The sequence below is a fragment of the Lucilia cuprina genome, chromosome 3, assembly GCF_022045245.1.
Source record: "Lucilia cuprina isolate Lc7/37 chromosome 3, ASM2204524v1, whole genome shotgun sequence".
Taxonomy (NCBI): domain Eukaryota; kingdom Metazoa; phylum Arthropoda; class Insecta; order Diptera; family Calliphoridae; genus Lucilia; species Lucilia cuprina.
In genome coordinates, this window is record NC_060951.1 from 51,188,089 (window position 1) to 51,211,909 (window position 23,821).

General features: G+C 27.4%; 1 protein-coding gene across 1 annotated transcript; it reads right to left on the minus strand.

Annotated features, from left to right (window-relative positions):
- Positions 1 to 575: 575 nt before the first annotated feature.
- LOC111681098 (PDZ domain-containing protein 8) lies at positions 576 to 9,882 on the minus strand. The gene is made up of 8 exons (XM_023442824.2): positions 9,060 to 9,882; positions 8,678 to 8,989; positions 4,578 to 4,770; positions 3,220 to 4,504; positions 3,008 to 3,151; positions 1,979 to 2,602; positions 1,673 to 1,904; positions 576 to 1,141 (listed from the first exon to the last, which is right to left on the minus strand). The coding sequence occupies exons 1-8, from the start codon at positions 9,222 to 9,224 to the stop codon at positions 917 to 919; spliced, it is 3,180 nt and encodes a 1,059-aa protein (XP_023298592.2). The 5' UTR covers positions 9,225 to 9,882; the 3' UTR covers positions 576 to 916.
- Between the last annotated feature and the right edge of the window lie 13,939 nt (positions 9,883 to 23,821).

The following is a 23,821-nucleotide window of genomic DNA, read 5'->3' on the forward strand; positions in this document are numbered from 1 at the left end:
TAACAATTACATATTTAAAAACTAATAAAATACATAATCATTTGTTTAAAAGATTTTCCATATCGTTTTAGAATTAAAACATCAAATACTGTTTGTTTTTCCTTTTATTTTTAAGTGTTTTAAAACAATATTTTCATTTAACACTTGCTCTTTTTACTTCTTGTTTGGTTTATATTTAATAAATATATAATTTAAAACATTAAAATATAATTGGTGTATTTAAAACACTAAGTTGAACTCTGCTAACTTTATATTTTCAAAAAATAATTAAAATATATTTTCTTTTGGTTTGTTAAAAAAAGGCCGTTTTATAAATAAAATTCTGAATATGTTTTTTTTTTCAATAAAGTTTTTAGTAAACAATTTTAAAAGAACTATTCATAAAAACTAGTGCAATAGTTGTAAAAATTTAAATTAAAACATTCATTTTCAAAATTTTTTAATTCATACATCATATATATTGAGATAAATGTTTTCACTGGTACGTACTAAATACGATTACATTTATTAGTTTTAATAAAGAACTATTTTGTTCATTTAGTATGTACGCTTGCTATGGGAAATTAGTTACAACCTTGTCTAAATTTTGAGGGTGTAAAGGGTTTATTTTTGTCTACTGAAGCAAAAGTTTCACTAAATGTTTGTTTCCCTTTTGTATTGTGAATCTATTGAGATTGATTATAAATATCAAGCCTTGTTACTTACAAAGTTGCACAATAATTTTTCTTAATTTTCTACTTTAGTTTTAGTTAGTATGTCGTTTTTTCATAATACTTCTTTCATTTTTTTTGGATTTGGTATGTTTTAATTTGACTACTTCAAAATTCCATAATATGTTTTTAATGGTTTCAGCCTTATTTTTAAAAAAATTATTTATTCAATATGTGGTTTTGTTAAATTTTCCATATCTTTATATTTACTGCATGGCGACGCCTTGAGCATGCTGCAGTCCAGTACATAAATATAACATTGTTACACTTAGCGCCTGAATACGTTCCTCGGATTTCCCTAAAATATTTGGATGTTGTGTTGCAGGATTTTCCGTTGTAGACAAAAGTTCTGTGCTGCCATTTTTCATTGAAGCCGTTAGATTCGAGTGAATAGCCGTTTCACTGTCCAGAGCCAAACGCAATTTTGAGAGCTGAAATTTTAGAAAAATAAAAAAAATTGAATATAGTATTCTAGTATTCTAATAATAATAATTTTAAGAAAGAGTTCTTTTAGAGAGTCCTATATTAGTAGGAGAATAATATCCATTGTGAACTTTAGCTAAATATCAACCGGAAAGAATTGGCATTATTTTAATGCAAATATTAAAATCTGATCTTTGTCTGAGAATAATTTTGAGTGTTAAGATCAAAAGCAAGTACTCTTAGTAGAAATTGATCAGAAGAAAATAGTATATTCTGAGAGCATGATCTTTATAGGAGAGGAATTTGCAGCTAATTTTCAATAAGAAGTACTATTAAGCTCTCTAATTATTAAATCGGATGATAGGAATATTTATTACTCATAGTCTTGAAATGAGCGGCCTATTTTCTCAACGTCTGATTGTTTTTTTCCTAACGATAAATTGACAGTTTTTATATAGAACTTATTGTAACCGGGATGTACGATATTTTTAAAGTTGAATCCAATAAGAAAATTTCTTACAGACTAAAAATCTTCTTACCAAGGCATTTATTTTATCCACTCTCTCGGAACCATTGAAATCACTATACAGATTTTTGCTAGCATTTTTAGCCAAACTCATAACATCTTCATCCTTAGGTAGTAGCATTATATGCTCGGTAATTGAAATAATTTGTTCGGTCGAAAAACTAGTGACATCGGAGGGCAATGCTTCCAAACGTTGGGTAACCACATCAAAAGTATTTGGACCTAAAGAAATCACAGATGATTTTCTAAAAATGCAAAGTAAAATAAACTTTATAAAATTTTGAATATATATCACTAAATTGAAATGAACACTATTTACCTAGAGGGCGTATGTTGGGGAGTTGGTGGTAAACTTTTCGCTATCGAACCCGGTGTCATGCCACCCACACTACTGACATTGCCCGTAACACCCGCTATAGAAGATACTATGCCAGGTATGGCTAGATTATTAGCAGAATTAACACGTTTTATACCCTGAGCCAATAATCCGGTCAAACTTGAACGATGTACTTCCAAATTGCTGGGTGTCGGTGTAGTAGCATTTGATTTTTTATCAGTATTGTCAGCACTGAAAACAATTTCGGTTTCTGCATCTAAAGCATTGTCAATATCGGCTTCGGTAACCATGAATTCGGGTGTTGCCACAATTGAGGTTGCTTGTTGTTGCTGTTGTAGAGCAGAGGAACAATCTACCGGGCCGCATACAGTGGCATTTTGACATTTATTAATGCATTTCTTGTGACAACACATGAAACAATCGCGACACTGTACAGCGTCTTTAAGCCAAATCTTCTTGCCACAAAAATCACATTGTGTGGCTCGTTGAAAATGTGTGCGTATGAAGTTATGGGCTCGCGTTTGATAGGCTGTAGTATCAGTGGACTTAATGGAAATGGTGTCGGAGTAGCCGCTATCGTCGGTTTTATCTACCGAGGTGACAGATCTGGAAATTTTGGAAAGATATTAATAGTATTATTGAACAAAAAATCTTAAAAAAAAGCACAGAAGTACGGATGTTTTAGTCATGTGTGAAATCGATTCAATTGTACAGCAGTGAATTTTTTCAGATGCATATTTTATAACAGACGTATAATGCGAATATTATAGATTGCACTTAAATTTCCCACTTTTTACTATGGGGTCATATTATGTTATTAATCCATAATTTAATCATCATTAGTTGATTTATATCTCATACTTTTAGAGAGTTCAATCAATAAATAAGTGTAAATTATGGAGTAAAATTTTTTGATCACCAAAAGCGACCGTCATAAATTCTAACTTGAGATTCGAATAACCTACATTTTAAATTCATTTTCGATTCTCTAGAAGTTGTGCTAAAACTTACTTTGATTTTATTTTCAATGTTTGTTTTGAGGGTGTCTCCGTGGCTGCTAAATTTGGATTACCATCCCAGGTGAAAGCAAATAATATATCACCAAAACATAAATTGGGATTAAAACCCGATTGGGTAGATAAATGATGATTTTTTCTGAAATCAAAAACAAACCAAACATTAAAATAAAATTTTTAATACCTTTTTTTTTCTTCGCTACTCACAAATCCTGTGGTATGGGTGGATTCAATTCATACGTCTTAAACGATTGACTCAAACTGGTCTCACAGCATTCGGCCAATATTTGATAAATAGGTATGTTGGTGAAACCCAACAGTTGGTTTTCCCCCAAAGACTTGCCATAGACACAAACATTCAAAAAACGACACTGGGTATCCAATTTAAAATTGCAAACATCTTCCATATGAATCAAAGTGGCCAATTTACAATCGATTGTAGAATGTTGATAATAGTGTTCCACATCATTTACCCCGGTACCAAATGAGCTAAGTAGACTTTCGCAATTTGTTTTAGACGGAACCTTGTGTAGAGTAGCTTGTTTGGCTAAGACTTTAGCTTTTGATTTGGACTCTTCATCTTTGAGACTATCACTATGATCTCGGCTAATGGTCTTCTTTAATGCCTTGGCTATGAGTTTTGTCTTTTTGGGTGAATTGGTTGGAGTATTTGATAGACTGGACTCACTGCTGGTGCCCTTGTCGATGCTACTGCGTATGGGTATAGTGTCAATGGGTTTGGCAGCAGTGCCGTAGCCACTTTTATTATCACCCACATCTTCATAAATGTCTAAATCCTCTAAAATGGCATCATTACGTATTATGCCCGGTATAACGCGATCAATACGCAAACTAAAATTATTGCTTTGAAGACCCTTAATAACTTTGGCTACTTGTTGTATGGTAGTCACACGTTTACCTTCTATAGCCAATAGAATATCACCCACTTTTAGATTCGATTTACAGGCTGGTGTGTTGGGTAATACTGCCTCTATCTCCACTATATCGGCCGAAGATTGTTTGAATATTATGCCAATTTGTTGATTTTTAGCTTTATGTATTTCTACATCTAAAGAAACCATAACGTGGCGATCATCTTGCTGATGAGCCTCTACAAATGCCAACGAAGCCATGGTTATAGAACAATAAATATCTGTTAAATGAGCTGGACACATGAGTCGAGATATTTCCGATACTTTTACTTCTAATACACCATTTGGTTGTATACCCTCACTTTCGCCCACATCCTCCTCGGGAGTCTTGTGGAAAAATGGCTTATAACGTAGTTTATAATTGGGTAGGGTATGCTTACGTCTAACCGCTTTGCGTATTTGATTCGATATTAAACTTGTTATATTGGATTGCATTTGACGTCCTTGATATTTTGATTCGATGGCTAAGTCTAATTCGGGATCACCCAGAAAACTAAGAGACCAATGTGTATAGGGATTGCGAGTGAACTGTAAGCGTGCTAAGCCGGATAGCTGTTTGACTATAAAATAAATTTTATTACAATTTTTAGTTCTAATAGCTTAATTGTTACTGCATTAATTAATCCAACTAACCTTTTAATGTCAATGAACCCTTTTTGCCCAGCACCATATCGGCATCTATTGATGTACGGAAATTACCCATATAATGAATTTCCAATAATAAATCTAAATTCTCAATACGTTCGCCACTTTCATCCAATTCAACATTATGAACTCTTAAGGTTTTTATCTCCGGAAATTGATCACCCAACTCAAGTTGTTTTATCTAAAACAGAAATAAAACAAAACGTGTGCATAAATAAAAACAACAATAATAACCAGTTGAGAAAGAAAAACAAATGAGAAAAAAACTCATATAAAACAAATGAGACAATGAGTAAATAACCAGACTAATTAATGTCACAAATTAACACCTACAGACACAAATGCTTATGAACGTAATAAGAGAATGTGTAAAATATCATGGTGAAAAAAGCTACCAGCAATTTACATAAACATAAAAAACAACAACAGCATCTGTAAACAAAAGATGTAATTGTCTGTATATTTATAAAGCTAAAGGATTAATAATGTTGAAAACTATTAAAAGGGAAGTGGTTGTGTACGAAAAGGTATTAGGAGAATGTTTGAATGCCCTAGAAGTTAAGACAAAAATTTATCTTGATGAAGATGTTACAGTTATAGGGTATCACATTCCCTTCAAAGATATACACTCTTCATCAACAAAGTTCAGTACTATCAATACTTCTTCTGAGTTTTGTATGGGTTCTGCTTCTAGGACCAACAACTGTACACTATACCATGAGAGGGACCAACGTAGACCACTAACAAGCCAGTCTTTCGAACTTTTTAGTACGAACTTATGAATATGGACTCATAAATAATATATTTACACTTTTCAGACCAATTTTAGAATTTTGGCATATTTTACCTATAGGAGCATAATGTAGCATTATTTGGCTTTTGTAGTATATTAGTGGCATATTTTCCAGTTTTTGGAGCATATTTTACTTGATTAGTGCATATTTTGATGTTTTTCGCTCTAGTTATATTTGTATATTAAAAAACATTTTTTTCATTTTTAGTAAATGTAATGTCGGTGTTTCCTAGTTAAACTAAAATGAATACCTTTCTCTTGAAAATGTCAGTAACAATATAGCATAAATACAATTTACATATGAACCCTTAACTGTTACAAACTAATTAATGATATGATTATAACTCCTGTCATTTTGTACGATTTGAACATAAATATAAATAAAGAAAAACAAGAAGAAAAGTATAGTCGGGCAAAGCCGACCATATAATATCTTACAGTGTGGGTGTAGTTTTCTAAAATAGGCTTTATCAGAAAGTTAGAATCAAATATTGTCCGATCCTCAAAAAAGTAGGAGGAGGTAGGTATTATTATATACGTTTATGCTGAATTTTACCGCGATACAAATTATAATAAGTAAATTTTTAGATGTTTAAAGGGAGATTTATATTGGAGCTAAGGGCAATTAATGGCCGATCATAGCAAAAATCCATATGCGTATATAAAATATAATTTTGCCAATTTTAGTTTATTTGACGTAGTTTGGAGTTAAAACTCCCAAATCCTATACAACCAGACAAGTATATAACCAGATCTGAGGAGAAGTGTAATAATGGACAGATTTTAACCATTTTAATTAAAATTTCATCAATATATCTTGATAGTTGCTACCTTACGGAAAGTTTACATGGATAACCATCCAGCCGAACAGACGGCTGGATGTGATTCTGAATTCATCACTAGTATACTTTAAAGCCGACCAATATTTTTGTGCATTACAAACAAGAGCACAAACGCATAATACCCTCCGTGTAGGTAAGTATATTGTAAAACACATGACTTCCAGCAGTAAATGAGCTGCTGCATGCATAGAAAATGGAAATACAAGAGCAAACACTCATTGTATCATCATGTAACCCCACTGCTATAAAATGGACGACAGCGACGATAAGGATAATGAGAATGGTATCATCATCAATGTTGGCGACAATAAGATAAACAAAGATATATATAGTAAAAATGGAATAACAATCTGAATGGTCTTCATAGCATATACATACATATTTACACGCAAATAACTATGACTCGTACTCGTGCAATATATACGAAAAAGGTCATCATCAGCAAATGCTGGCAAAACAATATAAAATGGAATCATTTTAATATATATTTTTTTGTTCCCTGATGCACTTTTGCTTTTTGCTACAAACAAACATACATTTACACTTATAAGGGTTTGTTTGTGTAGTTAATTTTTTTATAATGTTTTACATCCATACGTACATAAGTATGTATAGATGGGAGTACATATTTCTATGTATGTAAAGTATGGTACATACATGTACTTATGTACGTGCAACACTTTTACATGTTTCTAGTTGTTAATGATGATGATAGTGGCATTGTTATTAGTAACCTACATACTTTTGTATAATAGAAAATGTTTTCCTGCCACATATAGATATTTTTTTGTCTTACATACATATCGAACGGAATTAATAAATACTCTATAGAGAATTTTAAACAATTATAAATTATAGATATTTGTTTTTCAATTAGTTAAAATGGTAAAGTTCTAACAATAGGTTTGCGTGTCTTTATGAAACTAATTTTGATATTTTTGGGACACATTATGGGAATGTGTTTAAAAAAATCAATTTAATATTTTTTAGGATGGTAAAATTTAAATTCTTAGTTATTACGTAGTATTGTTTCCTTTTGGCTATGCTTTTTGCTCCGGTGATTAGTATGTGTTTTTCGTGTTTTGGTATAGAACTGCCATAAAACTCTCTCATTTCCATGTGAGAGAGAGTTTTGTAATCGTGGCTTAGGAATTTTTTTTTATATAAAATTCTCTAAAGATTACAATTCAGCTTATATCGATCAAAATTGATTTGTTTAAAGACAGAATTAATCGAAAAAGTCTTTGAGTATTTCACTCGTAATATTTTAAGCATTCTGTCTGTTATGATTCATTTAAGTCTGTTTAGACCTCTAGATACCTGTAACGAACATATTTGATTCCTTTGTAGTGATTAGCTTTGTAGCATTGGCTGAAAAACACCGTGAATATACGACCAGATATTAACCCGAAACATTTTTTGTCAAGTTCGATTTAAGATGCGAAACCAATTCAAAACTTTTTTGAAATCGCAATATACGACCTGATATTAATCCGAAACATTTTTATCATCACAAAGTTTGACTCAAGTTGCGAGACCAATTTAAAACTTTTTAGAAATTGGTTATTAAGAAGTTTTGCATCAGTCGTATAAAAGTTCAGACGTTGTCCCAAAAATATCTGAATATGCCACATGATAAGAGGTAACTCTATTATAAATTACTGATCAGTACAGACAATCAGAAGATACTTGTACTGTACGTATTTAATTCACACAAATCGAAAATTGATCCAACATAAACCTGTAATATTTTTATCATCATAACGTTTGACTCAAGATGCAAAATCAAACTTTTCTGACTCAGTATGTTGAGAATAATATTTTTATCATGGTAATGATCGCTCAGAGGTAACATTCTGTATTGGTGGTATGAAAATGGTCCCAGACGATCACAAGACACCTATACCAAACATACCCCACATTAACATTTAATATTTTTATCATTATAACGTTTGACTTAAGCTGGCAGCTTAAAACTTTTTAAAAACTAAAGTTTCGAAAGTTTTTCCTTAGTTGTCTAAAAGTTCTGACCTTGTTCCATTTGGTACTAATTGCTCCGAAACAGTTTCTGCATACTCCAACCATAATACATAGAAAGTATTATCTACTGAAATCGGTCCATACTATTGCAAGACACCGAACTACTTGATGGTTTCACTAAGTGTTTACTTTTAATTTGAATTATGTCGATAATGAGCATTAATTATGAAAATGGAAAATGATAATGAAAAATTTACATTAAATACAAATTTAATAAAACACGTAATAATTATTTTAAATATCACTTCGCTTGCCCTTGATAAACATGTATTTTCATGTATATTTTCAATTTTAAGGTTTGCCAGTCATTTTTTTAAGGACACCAGCAAAAAAAAAAAGCAACGAAAATAATACGTTTGAGCTTTCGTCATAATTATAACTGCATTTATTTACACTATTCTTCTTTTACATACCGTTAATTTATCGAATAATTTGCCTGTTGTTGTTTTTGCTATCAATTCGTCTAATTCCAATGAAAGTTTACGATAAAACCATTTTCTCACGCGATTTGAATTTTTCAATTCATGAAATAGGAACTGCATAACGAAATTTAGCGATATCAACGAAGAAGCATCTGCGTCTTTACTATTCAAATGAATACCCAAGGGATTTGGTAATGATGGTGTGGTAGGTGCTCCTGCTGTTGTTGATGAGGTTGTTGTGGCTGTTGCGGTTACAGCAGCAGCAGGTGACTGATTAAAAGCCAAAGCAGTTTGATGAAGAGTCTTCAAGAGATTAATATTAATTAATTAAAGTTTTGTCTTTTTAATATTGTAAATTAATATGAAATCTTACCGTTGGTAATTTATATTTTGAATTGATGTCCTTCTGTTCGGCTGTCTCCTCGGGCAGTAGGGAGAATTTCATATACACATAATATTGCAGCAGTAATATAAAAACTGCTCCAATTATAAAGAATATAAAACACAATAGTATTAACATTGAAAAGTTTATATCCATATTGATTGATTTATTAAACGTGCCGTTTTAATAATTTTCAAAAAAGTTTTGCTTTTAAATTATTAATTGTTGTTGTTGTTTTTTTTTTTTAATTATGATTTATTTGTTTGGTATTTTTGCAGATTAATTTTAATTATATTTCATCATTTTAAACACACACACTTATCCGCAGAGACGGAAAAGTCAATAAATTTGTTTGTTGTTTGAAAAATAAGTTATTTTTAGTGTATTGTTTAATATACAATAGATTGGGACACATTTATTTAGGGTGTGGGTTGGTTGTAGTACGTAGCTGAAGAAAACTTTTTCAGCAGACGTGTTACATTTCAAAGGATTCAAGAGAATTACTTTTTTCTTTCATTTAATAATTAACACGTTTCAAATAATTATACTTTTCTTAACATTATTTTTTTTTATTTTCACAATTTCTCTATATATTTTTAATAAATTTCTTATTAATTTAATTTTCGTATTTCCGCTTTTGTTTATTTGACGTGTCTATATCACTTGCACTTGTATGGACATTAATATTCAAAAAGTATTTTTCAGTTGAAGTGCTTGCGCTCTGGGGGTGCATTTTGTGTTTCATTCCATTTTGTATATGCTCTTTCCAAAACAACCCCTTAAAATCAATAGTTGCGCCGGAGTTTAATTTTGTTGTCATCAGCTGTTTGCCTGGAACTGAAACATGTTTGTTATTCAGTTGTTTTTGTTTATGCAATGTTTGTTTCCAAACAAATCCGGCATTTTAATGTTTTCATTTGACGAAAAGTAAACAAAACAAATCTATTTCATTCTAGTTTATTTCACTCGCAGTGGCGGTGGTGGTGTTTTGCATAGTTTTGTTTTCTCTTAAAACAGTGGGTGTCAAGGATGTATTTGAAAGTAAAGTTTATGGTCAGCTATAAGAATCCTAAGCAAAACTTTTAAAATTTAAATTTCAAATTGGGGTTGATGTTGAAGTTGTGGTATGCCATGATGTCATTGAAACGAAATCATGATTCTTTCATTTGTTCAATAATTTAAAGGAAATTGAGCTGGAGATAAAATTAAACAAATATAAAGAAATAAAATATTATTAATTGAACTATTTTTTAGAGCATGGACACGAAAGAGATTGGAGGGAAATGAGGCTTATTTAAGAAATTAGAGGCGAATTTATGTTTTCCCTATAAAAATTTAACTTTTGGTGGGAAAAAAAGTGATCACAGATTTTCCTTATTTTGTCGATTGGAGGCTTATTTAAGGAATTAGAGTCGATTTTAGTTTTCTATATAAAAAGTTGACTTTTGGTTGGAAAAAAGTGATCGCAGATTTTCATTATATTCGATCAGAGGCCTTTTAAGAAATTAGAGCCGATTTTAGTTTTCTATATAGAAATTTGACTTTTGGTGGAAAAAAGAAGTGATCACAGTTTTTTTTAAAATAAAATTTAGACTTTTGGTGGGAAATAGAAGTGTTCATCGATTGGAGGCTTATTTACGAAACTAAAGGTTCGAAAAAAGTGATCATAAATTTTTATTATTTTGTCAATTGGAGGCATATTTAAGAAATTAGAGGCGAAAAACTTGACTTTTGGTGGGAAAAAGATGTGATCACAGATTTTTTTTATTTTGTCGATTGGAGGCTCATTTAAGGAATTATAGCCGAATTTAGTTTTTTTATATAAAAAGTTGAATTTTGGTGGAAAAAATAGGTAATCATAGATTTTCATTATTTTGTCGCTTGGAGGCTTTTTTAATTGGAGCTGATTTTAGTTTTTTATATAAAAAATTTGACTTTTGGTGTGAAAAACAGGTTATCACAGATTTTCATTATTTTGTCGATTGGAGGCTTATTTAAGGAATTAGAGCCGATTTTAATTTTCTGTATAGAAATTTGACTTTTGATGAAAAAAAGAAGTGATCACAGATTTTCATTATTTTGTCGATTGGAGGCTTGTTTAAGGAATTTGAGCCGATTTTAGTTTTCTATATAGAAATTTGACTTTTGATGAAAAGAAGAAGTGATCGCAGATTTTCATTATATTGTCGATTGGAGGCTTATTCAAGGAATTAGAGCTAATTTTAAATTTTGGTGGCAAAAATAGTGATCACAGATTTTCATTATTTTGTCGATTGGATTCTTATTTAAGGAATTGGAGCCGTTTTCCATGTCTTTTGGTTGGAAAAAAGTGATCACAAATTTTTATTATTTTGTCGATTGTAGGCTTCTTTAAGAAATTAGAGCTAATTTAATTTTCGATATAAAAAGTTGAATTTTGGTGGCAAAAATAGTGATCACAGGTTTTCATTATTTTGTCTATTGGAGTCTAATTTAAGAAATAAGAAGCGATTTAAATTTTCCTAATAAAAAATAAGTGATCACAGATTTTAATTATTTTGTCGATTAAAATAGCCTCCTATTTTAAGAAATCAGGGGATATTTTAGTTTTCCATATAAAAAGTTGACTTTTTGTGGGAGAACGAAGTGATCACAGATTTTCATTATTTTGTCGATTAGAGGCTTATTTAAGGAATTAGAGCCGATTTCACATTTCTATATAAAAAGTTGACTTTTTGTGGGAGAACGAAGTGATCACAGATTTTCATTACTTTGTCGATTGGAGGCTTATTAAAGGAATTACAGCCTATTTTAGATTTGTATATAAGAAGTTGACTTTTTGTGGGAAAAAGAAGTGATCACAGATTTTCATTATTTTGTCGATTGGAGGCTTATTTAAGGAATTAGAGCCGATTTCAGATTTCTATATAAAAAGTTGACTTTTTGTGGGAGAACGAAGTGATCACAGATTTTCATTATTTCGTCGATTGGAGGCTTATTTAAGGAACTACAGCCTATTTTAGATTTCTATATAAAAAGTTGACTTTCTGTGGGAGAACGAAGTGATCACAGATTTTCATTATTTCGTCGATTATTTAAGGTATTACAGCCTATTTTAGATTTCTATATAAAAAGTTGACTTTTTGTGGGAAAAAGAAGTGATCACAGATTTTGATTATTTTGTCGATTGGAGGCTTATTTAAGGAATTAGAGCCGATTTTAGATTTCTATATAAAAAGTTGACTTTCTGTGGGAAAAAGAATAAGAGACGATTTTAGATTTCTATATAAAAGTTGACTTTTTGTGAGAAAAAGAAGTGATCACAGATTTTCATTATTTTGTCGATTGGAGGCTTATTTAAGGAATTAGAGACGATTTTGGATTTGGAAAGTTGACTTTTTGTGGGAGAACGAAGTGATCACAGATTTTCATTATTTTGTAGATTGGAAGCTTCTTTAAGAAATTAGAGGCGATTTAAATTTTCTCTAGAAAAATTTGAATTTGGTGAGAAAAAGGTGTGATCACAGGTTTTCATTATTTTGTCGGTTGGAGCCTTGTTTAAGGAATTAGAGCCGATTTTAATATTCTATATAGAAAAGGAATTTGAGCCGATTTTAATATTCTATATAGAAAATTTACTTTTGGTGAGAAAAAGAAGTGATCACAGATTTTCATTATTTTGTCGATTGGAGGCTTATTTAAGGAATTAGAGACGATTTTGGATTTGGAGAACGAAGTGATCACAGATTTTCATTATTTTGTCGATTAGAGGCTTATTTAAGGAATTAGAGCCGATTTCAGATTTCTATATAAAAAGTTGACTTTTTGTGGGAGAACGAAGTGATCACAGATTTTCATTATTTCGTCGATTGGAGGCTTATTTAAGGTTTTACAGCCTATTTTAGATTTCTATATAAAAAGTTGACTTTTTGTGGGAAAGAGAAGTGATCACAGATTTTCATTATTTTGTCGATTGGAGGCTTATTTAAGGAATTAGAGACGATTTTAGATTTCTATATAAAAAGTTGACTTTTTGTGGGAAAAAGAAGTGATCACAGATTTTCATTATTTTGTCGATTGGAGGCTTATTTAAGGAATTAGAGCCGATTTTAGATTTCTATATAAAAAAATTGACTTTTTGTGGGAAAAAGTAGTGATCACAGATTTTCATTATTTTGTCGATTGAAGGCTTATTTAAGGAATTAGAGACGATTTTAGATTTCTATATAAAAAGTTGACGTTTTGTGAGAAGAGAAAAAGAAGTGATCACAGATTTTGATTATTTTGTCGATTGTAGGCTTATTTAAGGAATTAGAGACGATTTTGGATTTCTATATAAAAAGTTGACTTTTTGTGGGAAAAAGAAGTGAATTAGAGACGATTTCTATATAAAAAGTTGACTTTTTGTGGGAAAAAGAAGTGATTACAGATTTTTATTATTTTGTCAGTTGGAGGCTTTTTCAAGGAATCAGAAAAAAATTTGATTTTTGGTGTAAAAATTAATTATCCAAGATAATCATTATTTTGTCGATTGGAGGCATATTTAAGAAATTAGAGGCGATTTAAATTGTCCATATTAAAATTTGACTTTTGGTGGGAATAATATTGTTTAATTTTGATGGGAAAATGAGTGATTAAATATTTCCATTGTTTTCTGGATTGAAGCCTTTTTTTATACTATACCTTGTAGTTTTGTAGATTTCGTTAACAAAATAAAATACTTGTGATTTTTTTAATTTTTTTTATGTTTTCATGTATTTGAAAAAAATTATTTAGTTTTTTTTTACTGCAGTTTTTTCGGTTTTTATAATTATCCATAATTTTATAATTTATTTATAACAATAATAACTAAATTGTTTTTTTTTTATTTTTATTTTTGGTTGTCTTTTTTTGTTATAATTACTTTTTTTGTTTTTCATTCGTAGTCTGTGGTGTGGACAAAAATTTTTTTGTTTTTTATTAAATAGTTTTTTTTTTGGTTTTTATTTTTTTGTTAATAAAAAATAAATAATAAAAATGTATTAATGAATAAAATGCATAGTTGTTGCTGTTATTATATGTATACTGAACCCAGATAAAAAAAATTTAAAAAATAAGAAGAAAGTAAAATATTAAATAGTTAAAATAAAATTTTACTGCATGGGAAATATTTATTGAATTGTAAGTGAAATTATAGTTTATAGAAATTAAAAGAAAATAACACACAGTAAGATCACTTTGCAGAATGTAATCTTAGATAAATAGTGAGAAAAATATTAAATTTTTATTAGATTTGAAATTAACGAAATGTTTGCCCTAGAATTCCGTAAGGAACTGAATTTGATCCTTAAAAAACTGATAATCTTTTTGTATAATTTAAATTTCAATTCAATCAATATTTTCCAAAATTTTTAAAAACCATTTGAAATAAATTCAACAAATATTTTTTAAAACAGAAAAAACTTAATCCAATGTTTAAATTGGCTCAGTTCTAAAATCTATATTTTTTTGTAAAATAATTAAAAGAAATGTTCATTAATTTTTTATGTTAAATTTTGTTTTTATTTGTTTTTTTTTAATAACTTTAAGAAAATTTTAAGAATTTTTAGCGTTTATTTTGTAAATGGGGTTTATTTTTGTTTTGTTTTATTATATTTACTTCATTTTTCTTTTTGTTTCTTGTTGTATTTTTTGGTAAAAAATCGTTTGGTTTTTTTATTTAATAGAAATAAATTATTATTTTATATAAATTTTTTAACTACTTGTTTTATGTTTTTTTTCTGTTTTATTTAATACGTATTTACAAATCTTAGCTTCAACAAAGAAAACAATTTACGCGTTTTTTCTTTTTCATCTGATTTTCAGTTAAATTCAAAAAATGCTTGTTTTTGTTTTAATAATTAAGCGGTTTTTTGTTTTGTTATAAAGATTGATGTTTTGTTGGTAATAAAAAAAGTATTTTTTTTCATTAAGTTTTTAAATGTATATAAGTTTTTTGTTTTGTTTTTGTTATTATTTATATTGAATCTGTTTTTCTTGTTGTTTGTTATTATTTAGTTTATTTATTAAATGCCAAATTATAGTTATTTGTTTTATTTTTATTTATTTATATATTTATGCATGTATGTATATGTATGTTGATATTGATGGGAGCGAGGATTTGTGGAGTTTTGTATTACTGAAAAACTGTAAATTTAAGAAACGAAATAAAAATGTTGACGCTTTTATTTGCATACTCTGAGGGTTATTCTATCTGAGGCCTTAAAGTAAAAATAAGACAAACATTTCAAATGATTTACAAAAAATTATATTAATGTCTATATATTAAAAAGCAAGTTCGCTGAATTCTGCAAAATCCTTCTTTAAAATCTTTCTTAGGGAAATTCTTCATATGAACGTATTTTTACATGATGAGAATTAACTAATATATTTTAGATAAAGATATTTGTGGCAAGTTCTTAAATATAGAGAAAGATTCGTTTTACATATCTATAGTATTTGTGATAATACTTTGTATTCCCAACAAAATTAAATGCGAATTTGTGTCTAATATAGAGTAGATTAATTTAACATTGATCACTGGTTTTTGTGTGACAAATTTATAAAAGACATAACATTGACGTATCTAAAGTCGAGACTATAAACTGACTATAGTCAATACCATAGCCTGATCCATAGTCGAATCAAGACTGCAAACTTATTTAGTAGACTGATATACGGTTGATCTAAGGACTGATCTATAGTTTATATTATATATGGTTTAAGACTATAGGTTGTTCAAAAGTCAAGATCTATATCATGACTATAAACTGATCTATATCAAGACTATAGACTGATGTTTAATCACACATATTGATACAATAATCTTCAGGTTAAAACTGATCCATAATTAAAACTTTATAGTTGAGACTATATTCTGCTATATAGTTAACACCGATCTATATTCAAAAAAAAAAACTTATATATCTGCACTACATACTGATCTTTTGTTAAACCTATAGACTGATCTGTAGTCAAGACTATAGACTTAATACAGTTAAGACAGTAGACTAATCTATAGTTAAGACTATAGACTGAGTCTAGGTTAGACTGTATACTGATCTAAAGAAGACTACTGATCTATACTGAAGACTATAAAATTATCTATGGTAAGACTATAGACTGATCTACAGTCAAGATTATAAACTTATCTCTAGTCAAGACTATTGACTCTTCTTAAGTCAAGACTTTAAACTGATTTATAGAGAATATTATAGACTGATCTGTTGTCACGGCTATATACTTATCTGTAGTCAAGGCTATAGACTGTCCTGTAAGCAAGACTATAGAATAATCTATAGTTAAGAATACAAACTTATCTGTAGTCAAGACTACAGACTGATATATAGTCAAAACTACGGACCCATCTATAGTAAAGAATTGAAACTTGTCTACAGTCAATACTACAGACCAATCTAAAGTTAAGACTATAGACTGGTCCAGTTCAAATTATAGAGTGATCCATAATCTACAGATCTACATTATAGAGCTCAGGACTACATACAAATCTTAAGTTTATACGTTTGACAGAACTATTGTCAAGTCTGCAGAATGTCGATCAAAAACTGGTTATATGTAACCAATACGATTTAAGTTGCGTTATGTCTTGATCTATTCCAACGATTGTATTTTTATTACTTTAAAATGACTTATAAATCGTTTTTAATAGAAATTCCCTCAGTGTGTGTTTTATATGTATAACTGTGACACTTAAAGCAAACTGGCTTTATATCTATGTAAACATTTTGAAAAAATAGTTTAAAAAAAAGTTTCAAGAAAATATTAAAAAACTTACTTTAAGTGTCTGTAATAAAATGGCCAATCAAGGATTTTTTTGTGTAAATAATGAATTTGAGAAATGAGTTTTTATTTAACAAAAGTTTACTTTTATAATTTACAATTAATGGTAAAAATTGGCTGTTTATAATATTTTTGGGGTTTAATGTTTAGCGTGTTTTTTTTTGTTTTTAATTAATATTTTGACTTAATTTTTAAATTCTTTTTGTTTTGGTTTTTAATGTTAAGAAGTAATGAATTTTTTTTTTTTTTGGTTTTTTATTTTTAAGGTATAATAAAAATTTTGTTGAAGGCAGGTGTTAATATTGTTATTTTTTATAAATACAGTTCAATTTTTTATGTTTTATTAATGTTTTTTTTTTATTTTATAATAATTTCAATTTAATAATTTTATTATTTATTTATTCTTTTTAATTAATGTTTCCTATTTTTTTGTTTGGTTTATTTTCACTAAAATACGTTTTATTTTAATCTAATATTTTTGGGAATTTTTTTCGCTTTTTTATATTTTTTAAATTATTTTAATTATTTATATTTTGGTTTTTGGGTTTTTGTTTATAGAAAACATGTTTGTATAAACCGGCTAGTTTAGTTTACTTTAAGATATATTTTACAATTTAATTAATTTTATTTTATTTTTATTTATTATTTGTATATATAAATATTAATTAAATTTAGAGGCATTATAAAGTATATTAATTTTTGGTTTTTTTTTGTATTTATTTTAATTTGTTTTTTGTTTAATTTACAATATTAAATGAAATTATTTGAAATTGTTATAAAAATCTATAAATTTCTAAAGTATTTACTATTTTTTAACATTTTTAATGAGTTAAATGTTGTTATTTAATTTGTTTAAATATTTTTTTATATATAAAAAAATTTCTTATATGGAATTTAATATAAAATCATATTGTTGTTTTTTTTAGGCTGTTAATGAAGGGAATATTGTTTATAAATTTTTAAATAATAATTTCAAATATTAACATTTAATTAATATTATTTACTTTATTAATATCTAAATGTTTTGGTTTTTGTTTAATTAATGCTAAATATTTTTTTTTGTTTTATTTTTTAATTTATTTTATAAATATTTTACACATTTGTTTTAAATTTTTATAATATTTTTTAAATTTCCTAGTGTTTTTTTATTATTTTTTTAATATTAATTTTTATATTAAGAGTAAATATTTATAACTCGTAATCCAAGGAACAGATCAAGCTATGTATTTTTTTGTTGTATTTTGGAAAGATTTTTTTTGAAAAAAATTAAATGTCTATAAATGGAAAATTTATTTAAAAAATGTTTTTGTTTTTTTGTTGTTGTTGCTAGTGTAGTGTATAATAATGTTAATGTTTAATTTGTTTTTTTTTTTGTAAAACTATCAAATTTATTTAAATCTCAATACTCAATGAACAACATCTTAGAAATAGTGTTTAACGAATTGAAAAATTAAAATGTTTAATGCCTGTGTTTTTTTTAAGATTTTTTCAAGTGAATTTTGTATTTTGGCAGTAATAATAACTATAAAAAACGATTTTTTTAGATGTCTTTTTCGGTTGGATTTTTTAATATATTTTTATAAAAAAAATAGTGATTTTATTTTATATATTTTACACATTATATACAATTCTATATATAAGACTAGAAAAAGAAAAATCGTTAAAAATAACTGCTAACCTAAAAACTAAAATAACTAAATAAAAAAACTCTAAAAAATCAGCTAAAAACTCATTTTAACGTTATCAAAAATGTCTGGAATTTAATAAAGTTATGGTTTCATGAAATTTCAACTTCAGATTTACCATTCATTGAAATTCTGCATTAAAAAGCGAAATACATTTTCCTAACATTCATTGAAATTCTGCATTAAAAAATGAAATACATTTTGTGCATTTGATTTTGAAGTTCTACTACAGCTTATCTAAAAGTGGTTATATAATGTTAAGGAATCTATTCTGTTATTCTCTTATTGTTTTAAGATCGTTTCTAACAAATGAGTTTATACAACCCTTTAACAAAATGTGTTTCCTTGATTTACATTTAAACAATTCTACTCTGTTACTTTTCAAGAAATCAATTAAAAATTTCCGATTCTCTCCAAGAGAAAGAATCTTGTCCAAAAGAAAGATAATTGGAAATTTTATTTGTAAAAAAATTACCTCAATATTGAACCTATTCAAACCATATGAAATGCTATTAAGGGAAGTGATTAAAGATACAATCGAATATAATTTGGTTTTTGCCAAATAGCAAAACGTACAGAAGACAGCAAGATCATTAAGAACTGATGTGAAAGTACTTTTAACTTTGATCATTGGGAATGTTATTTTTAAAAATAAGCTTTATAGAACTCAATCAATTGTAATCTTGTATAAGTTAGTGAGTGATTGACGAGACCTCTGAAAGCAATTCGAATCTTAACAAATAAAATATCGTTCAAAAAAGATATGGGAATGTTATTTGTAAAAATAAGCTTTATAGAACTCAATCAATAGTAATCTTGTATAAGTTAGTGAGTGATTGTCGAGACCTCTGAAAGCAATTCGAATCTTAACAAATAAAATCGTTCAAAAAAGAGCAAGATCATTAAAAGATCTTTCAAATACTAAATTTTTACAATAACAACTGAAATTTTAGTAACTCTTTTTAAAACCAAAAAATCCAGTAACAAAAACAATAAGCTGGGGGTCTTGACTAATCAATGCATATGCAGCCAATCAGGATGAATGCTTAATGGATTGATTTTGCAAACATTTTATTCCGACCGCCTATGTTATTTGAACGCCTTCGATTATGAAGTCTTTAAAATAGTTTTTAGAAGTCATTTAAACGATCTCATTAAAGAAACTACGGATTTAGTTCAGTTACAAACCAAATTGGAATATTACTAAAAAGTGCTTCTCTATTTTATTTTTTAAAGAATAATATGAAGCTAATCCATATACTTAAAGTTTCTCAAGAATAACTTCGATTATTCAAACTTGACATTTGAAAAATTTCAACCTTAGCAGTTCCTAAACGGTATTTAAAAACCTTCACCTACTTAGGTGTTGACAGTATTGAAGGAACTATGGATTTAGTTGGGAGTAACTATGAAATACAATATTACCAAATTTTGATAAAATACCTCTTTTAAGAAGAGGTTTGATTATTGCCTGTATTATTCAAATCAGTGATATACATATCATTAGGATGAACGAAGTGCAATCAGCTCTCAAATGTGCTTTCATGTACTCCTTTATTTACGCATTCATATGCTCATACATGTATAAAAACGAATTGTTGAATTTAGCAATATTAAAAAATATATAGGAGCCATTCCTTTACGGATTTTATGTTTAAATCGATTCGGCTCTATGTAAACTATATTTTTAACTCTTAAAAATGGCATCATTACTAATTTTACGAAATACCAAATTGGTTTGATATAAAATTTCATATAAAACTAGAAGATGAGTAATCGCGTTCGGATATAAATAATGAGTTTTTTAAGGTCTCCAGTAACTGTATAATTAGTGCTTAAAGTAGGACATCTAAAATCCTTTAAACAGCTACCAATGAACTTTAAATTTAAAATTGAGAAAGTATATATGTATATTTTTATTGAATTAAGGATCATTTATAAGTTTGAATTTTCTAAATAAATAAGAACTTTTCAGACAATTTAGAGTTTCTTTTCAATAAACTAAATTAAAATATAAAATAATAATAAAATTCTTTAATTTCGATTTAAACAAAATAATTTTATATATAATTTACATTACAACTGCCACCTCTGTCTGCATACAAAAAACGACTTCCTTTTCCTTTCTTTACACTTTTTGCCAAAATGCAAAATTTCTTCTATCATTTTTTCTTTTGTTCTTAAATTTTGAATTAAAAATTTCATTAATTAGTACTCGTATCTATCGTATTAATTAGTAATTTTTTTCTTTTTTAAATTTTATTTTTCTATATATTTATATATAATTTTATTTTTTTGTTAATTTATTTAACCTACTATTAGGTCTACAGAGGTTGTTGTTCTATGCCTAATAATGGGGGAGTGGGAAGAGGAGTTGTAGAAGAAAAAGGGGGTCTTGGGGCGGAGTAGGATATTTACGATTTCGAATGTAATTTCTTGTGCGCTCTCGTCTTAAAAAAATTGTATTTTATTTTAAGTTTTTTTTTTCTATAAATATATTATTAATATTTTGCTGTTTGTTTTTTTTATTAATTTATTAATATTAATAACTATTATAAGAAAATGTCATCGTTCTGAGAGTAAGTTGTTATTGATTTTTTAATGATGTCGCTTAAGATGTTTTGACATTACTGCATATGTATGTATGTATCTATGTATGTTACGAGTATAATTTGTTAATGTTTATTATTATATTTTTTAATGATTTATTGTTTTTTTTTTTTAATATTTATATTATAGTGTGTTATGTGTTTTAGTAATTTTTTACAAAAAAATAATTTTAACAAAATTAAAATATTGATGTGAATTTTTGTTTTTATATGATATTGTTAGGCCCTTGATTTTTTTAGTTTTTAATTGTGTTTTTCAGTTTTTTAATTAATGTATGTAATTTACCTTCTTATTCACAAACAACATTTTATTTTATAAAAAGTTTATAAAACAAAATTTTCATAAAATATTTGATTTATAAACGGTTTATAAGAAAAAAAAATTGTTTATGAATAAAATCTTTAATGTTTATGTAAGTTAATGTTTTTTGTTATTGTTTTATTAGAAAGTACTAGTATGTTTATCTTAATTTATTTAAATTTTATTGAGTTTGTTGTTGTGTTTTCTTTATAAGAAAGAGAGTAAGAGAGAGAGAGATGGGTTGTGAATTAGTTTATTTTGTTCAATTAAGTATTGCGATCGCTGGCTGTAAATTTCAGTTTCCTTTTCCTTTATTTGTTATATTTCCAATTGTTCTAGTTATTTTGTGTTTCAATAAAAAATTTATTTTTCTATTGTGATATTTTTTCATATATTTTTTTATTTATTAAATATATAAATTGTCTAACTACTGTGTGTTTGTTGTATGTGTCTGGGATTTTTGTTACTGTTGGTTAATGTTTTTAATTATTTATTAATATTTAATGATTTTATTTTCAGTTTTATTTTTTCTGAATTGTTGATACGATGAGTATAAAGTTATAAATGTTTATCTTTTTGTTATATGTATTTAATATGGTTTTATATTGGATTGATTATTTGTTCTTTTTTATTTATAATGTTATTATTGTTTCTCTAATCTGTTGATTTTTGCTTGTTTCCATGTAAATTTTTCTAACTAATATTTTTGTCTAATAAAATTGGAAAAAAAGAATGAAATTAAAAAAAAAATATTTTCTTTTAAAAAATAACAATTTTACCAAATTAAGCACTTTTATCGCTGTGTTTATTAATAGCAAATATTTTAAGTACATTTTAAAAAATGCTTTATTATTTCTTTAATTTTTTACGAGTTTTATTAATAGTTCTATGTTAAGATTATTAAAAAAAAGGCAAACACTTGAAATAATTTAAAAAATTTTCAACAAAAGTTTTTGCTTACCGATAAGCATAATTATAATACTAAAAGAACACATAATTAATGGTTGATACACAGAGGGAAAAAATGTTTTAAATTCATACATGCTTTGTACCAAATTTATACCAAAGTGTTTATAATTTTTCAATAATATCAGTTGCCAAAGTATGTGGAGATAGTTGACAAATAAACAACAAAAATATAAAAAATACACGACGTTATCAAATCAACAGAAAATAATAATGTGTTATCTATGTGTCAACGCTATGTTGTCAAGCAAATCATAGCGTTGTCGAAATGACAACGATTCGTAGGCGAAATCACAACGACGCATTGCTGAAATGGTATAAAGTGCTACCGAAATGACAACGATTCGTTGGCGAAACGGTATAAAGTGTTATCGAAATGTTAACATTGCATTATTGCAATGACAAAATGTCAACGATGTGTTGTCAAAATAAAAACGCTTGCCTAAATGTCAACAAACATGGTATGCTCACAGCGAATTGTATCAATTTCAGTATTTTTTATTGGGTTTTTCCTCTGTGTTGTTTTTCTTAATTATTGATTTTTTTAAGGATTTTCCCTTTCTTTCAACTATGGTTTCCGATGGAACTTAAATGTACTTCTAACAAATGTATCAACATTTTTCCAAAAAATCATTGAGTTTCTAAAGATTCTGTTTAAATGTATTAATATTTATTTCGCTTCCTCTCAAAGACTATTAAACTTTGGACATTCTGTAAATTAGGTGGTAAGTTCCATTTCTTTTATAGTTCATGCACCATGAAGTGATCTAGTTCTTGATTTCTTGGAAATTTTATTTCCCATAATAGTTTTAAACGACCAACTATTGTCTATGTTGTAACAGATACAGTGAGAAGAATGGATTTTTCACGGATTCACGAGAGAAAAGACAATATCACATCACTCATCACCAAGTATGTCCATACCTTAAGATTAACCTCTTATTGAATATAAGTACAAGTTCATCATTTTTTTATTCAATCCCACGATCGTAATTAAAGGCTTTGCTTACATGAATTTTATTAGCTTACATCGGAGTAGGGTGTATGAAGACCAGCATTTTGCGTTTTTAAGTTTTGTAAAAATCTTTTAGTGTTTGCCTTTACAATTATATTCTACTTCTCCCTTTTCCAATGAGATCATATCTTTAATAATAATCTTGTTTCATTATATAACATTAATATAATAAATTCGTTTTTTATTTTTTTGTAAAAAAATTAATCAATAACTACAGGAATCTAAAAAGTTTCATAACAGGCTGGATGGTATTTTCATTTAAAGTTAAATTATTAAAATATATTTCTTTTTATATTGCATCCTTTTTAATTAATATTAAAATTAAATATAGCATAAATTTAACAAATTTAATAAAAAAAATTAAACACAACAAGAGATCC

Coding starts and splice junctions, on each gene's coding strand:
- LOC111681098 (XM_023442824.2), bottom strand. CDS start 9,224: ATGGATATAAACTTTTCAATGTTAATACTATTGTGTTTTATATTCTTT. Junction 4,771..8,677: donor AATTATTCGATAAATTAACG/GTATGTAAAAGA, acceptor TTTCTGTTTTAG/ATAAAACAACTTGAGTTGGG. Junction 1,905..1,978: donor CCCCAACATACGCCCTCTAG/GTAAATAGTGTT, acceptor TTGCATTTTTAG/AAAATCATCTGTGATTTCTT.